The sequence below is a fragment of the Lathyrus oleraceus genome, chromosome 4 (assembly GCF_024323335.1).
Source record: "Lathyrus oleraceus cultivar Zhongwan6 chromosome 4, CAAS_Psat_ZW6_1.0, whole genome shotgun sequence".
Classification (NCBI taxonomy): Eukaryota; Viridiplantae; Streptophyta; class Magnoliopsida; order Fabales; family Fabaceae; genus Lathyrus; species Lathyrus oleraceus.
This window is the reverse complement of record NC_066582.1, coordinates 247,400,560-247,404,192: the sequence shown is the minus strand read 5'-3', so window position 1 is coordinate 247,404,192 and position 3,633 is coordinate 247,400,560. Positions and strand designations below refer to the sequence as shown.

The 3,633-nt window shown below is 38.6% G+C and overlaps 1 protein-coding gene across 1 annotated transcript; it reads right to left on the bottom strand.

The window, feature by feature from the left end:
* Window positions 1-2,357: 2,357 nt before the first annotated feature.
* LOC127136902 (uncharacterized) lies at window positions 2,358-3,411 on the bottom strand. Its single transcript, XM_051063412.1, has 2 exons — window positions 3,141-3,411; window positions 2,358-3,016 (listed from the first exon to the last, which is right to left on the bottom strand). The coding sequence occupies exons 1-2, from the start codon at window positions 3,409-3,411 to the stop codon at window positions 2,358-2,360; spliced, it is 930 nt and encodes a 309-aa protein (XP_050919369.1).
* Window positions 3,412-3,633: the final 222 nt, after the last annotated feature.

The window sequence follows — 3,633 nt, the reverse complement described above, 5'->3', positions numbered from 1 at the left end:
TGTAGCATTGAGATCAAAACCCAAGATCTATAGAGTCTTATATATGGAAAGAGCTCCATCTTTCTGAGCTCCCACACTTTCTGATATTTAAATGCTCTCCCTGATCAGGGATAAGAGCAATGAGGCACACCCCTCATATCCTTTCATCTGCTTCACCTTAGCCTCTCAATGGCAAGGTTAAGAGCAATCTTTGACCCTATTCCAGTTGGCCTCAGTGCCTAACCCTTTTGTATGAGCCTCCTTGTTTGGTTATAGAGTGTGCTGTTTGATTCTCATTGATTGATTGTTTACCTCATATGCACATGTTTGCTTGTATGCTTTATGCATTTATCATCATTAATTGCCCATTAATGCACGATCATCTCATTTGTCTCTGCGACACATCTTTGTTTGTTTGCCCATTGAGGACAATTGTAAGACCATCCATTGGCCATTGCTCCTGGGATATGGAAGTGAGTATAAGACCATCACATTGGCCACTCATCTTATCTTTGCTTGTTGCATTGTTTGTATATGAGGATACAATTGTAAGTCCCCGCAAGTTGGCATTTGTTTTCCTAGGATCATACTGTGTATGTTAGAGTAAGCCCAGACAGATTGGCATCTGACATCCATGTTTTGCTTTCTTTGTTTATGTGAGGATGCAATTGTAAGTCCCCGCAAGTTGGCATTTGCTTTCCTATGATCATATGTTGGATATTGGTATAAGTCCAGACAGATTGGCATCCGGTATCCAGGTTTCATTTTGTTTTAGGAGATTAGTGTAAGTCCATTGAGTGGCCTCTGATATCCATTTCTGTTTTAGGAGATTGGTGTAAATCCATCTAGTGGTATCTGATATCCGCTTTTGTTTGTGAGATTGGAGTAAGACCATTGAGTGGCATCCGGTATCATTTGTTTGTTTATTTTATCATTACTTATTGCCCATTCCAAAGGACACACTTGAATCATCTCCTATATGATCTCAAAAGGTGAACCTTCTAAGAAGTTTTACAATCCATACTCATCCATTCATCCCCATTATGTCCTAAACCTTTTCACATATTACTTTCAAACTCGACATAGATATTGTGCAAACATCTTCATGTTTTTTTTCAAATTAAAAACCTGGACCTCAAGTCCTTGACTCTTTCAAAACTCCATTTCATAATACTTCTTTTGAATCGATCTTAATCATACTTTGACTCCATTTTCATAATCACAATCAATTAACTTCACCCATTCACTTGTTTTGGCTTTGTCCATTGTTAATCTTTTCATGCATTAGCCATAGGTTTCAATTATCATTGTGGTTGATGTAAATCTTACCTATCCTTAGTGAGTCGACAGTAAGACTTCCGTACTGAAAACAGGGTTAACCCCTCTAGTGCGTCGAAGCTATCCTCACATGGTGGATGTTGGTCTTGGTCGAGTGTTCTCCCATTGATAATGAAAAGCCTCAGTGCTTGTGTTTAAAATTGAATCCACCAACTTTTGGAAATTTTTTAGCCGAACTACGGCGTTTTGATCCTTACCTTTGATGGAAGATACGTAGGCAACGGGTTCATCCGTTCAAACACAAAAATAATAAAACGTGTATATTCTTTTCTCATCATCCCAATCATGTTTGCACAATGTTTATGTCATAACAAATAACAATCTTTTACAACAAGTGTGAAAAGGGCTCCCTAGGAGTACCTAGGACGTAGTGGGTGCCTAACACCTTCCCATTGCGTAATTTACCCCTTACCCAGACTCTCTGATCTTTTTATTAGTTTTCTACGTGTAAAACTTCTTAGGCTTTTGTTCGCTTTTTAGCCAATCCTTTGGATAAATAAAAGTGCGGTGGCGACTCGAAATTTCATTGTATGCTTTGCTTATGGTTTAATCGATAAATCATAGAGCGACGAATACACCGCTACACTAGTTACCCTATTTAGTTTTCAGCAATCGATGCACATACGCCAACCGCTTTCTACATGCTCGCCTTTCTCATTTTCCACAACTGTGACACCCTGTTTTTTAGGTACCACATGAACAGGGATCACCAACTTACTATCTAAAATTTGATAAATTATACCAGCCTCTAGTAGTTTTAGTACTTCTTTCTTAACCACATCACTCATTATAGGGTTTAGCCTTTGTTGATGTTCTCTAGAAGGTTTAGAATCTTCCTCCAGCAAGATCCGGTGCATGCACATGGATGGGCTTATCCCTTTGAGATCAGATATGTTATATTCTAAAGTTGAGGGATACTTTCGCAAGATATCTAAAAGTTGTTTCGTTTCATCTTCATTTAAGGTGGCGCTCACTATAACCGGGCGATTTAGTTCTTCATCTAAATACTCATATCTTAGATTCTTGGGTAGTTCCTTAAGTTATATAGATGGTTTTTTAGGACATGGCATATGGTTTGGGATAAGTGCTAAGCATTCATAAAGGTTGTCATCTATGCAAGGCTCCATTCCAAATCCGTCGTCTTCTCTTATGGAAGTCGAGGGAAATTTCATTGTTTCAGGAGGTCCTTCTTGATCTAGCTCCCTTATGCATTCATCAATGATATTGATGGTATAACATGAGTCCTCTATGACTAGAGCCATTAGGAATTTGGAAAGTATAAATTCTATATTTTCATCACCTACCTCAAAAGTTAATTTTCCTCTTTTAACATCTATTATGGCTCCCGCTGTTGATAAGAAAGGTCTACCAAAGAGGACTGGGATTTCGTCGTCTTCTTTAATGTCCATTACCATGAAATCTGTTGGGATATAAAGTTGTCCGATTCTAACTAGAGTGTCTTCTAATATGCCTACTGGATATTTTACAGATCTATTGGCTAATTGAAGATACATCTTAGTCGGTTGCAATTCTCCTAGGTTTAGCCTTCTAAAAACTGCTAAAGGCATCAAGCTTACGCTTGCTCCCAAGTCTAGGAATGCTTTGTCTATAACATGATTCCCTAAAATACAAGGTATGGAAAAGCTTTCGGGATCTTTCTCCTTCTTAGCAAGTTTATTCTCAGCAATAGAGTTGCACTCTAAAGGTTTGGGATCATCAATCTTATGTTTCTTGGTCAAGATGTCCTTAAGGAATTTAGCATAAGATGGTATCTGGGTGATGGCTTCGGTGAATCGGATTTCTACGTGGAGTTTCTTGATTACCTTTATAAACGTTTCCCTTATCTTTCACTTCCTGGTCTTTTTGTCCCTCTAGTTCCTCTACTCCATTTGTAGACACAATGTTTTTCTTAGAAGCCTCTGGTTCACTCAAGGTTGGTTTTACAGGTTCGTCATAAGTGGTCCCACTTTGTAGGGTAACAATGTTAGCTTGCCCTCGAGGGTTGGGTTGAGGTTGTCTAGGAAATTGCCCTTCAGGTGTGGCCTGGGGGGCTTGTTGTTGTGCTATTTGTGATATTTGGGTTTCAAGCATCATATTGTGAGTGATTATCGAATCAACCTTAGTTCCTAATTGTGTGATCAGTTCATTTATATGAATATCTTGGTTCAGGAACTCTTTATTTTACTGAATTTGGGCCGAAATGAAGTTCTCCATTATTTTCTCAAGGTTTGGCTTTTGAGGAACGACCTGCATAGGTTGAATTGGTCTTTGAGCTTGAAAGCATGGTGGTCTTTGAGGTGTAGAGTTTTGAATAAG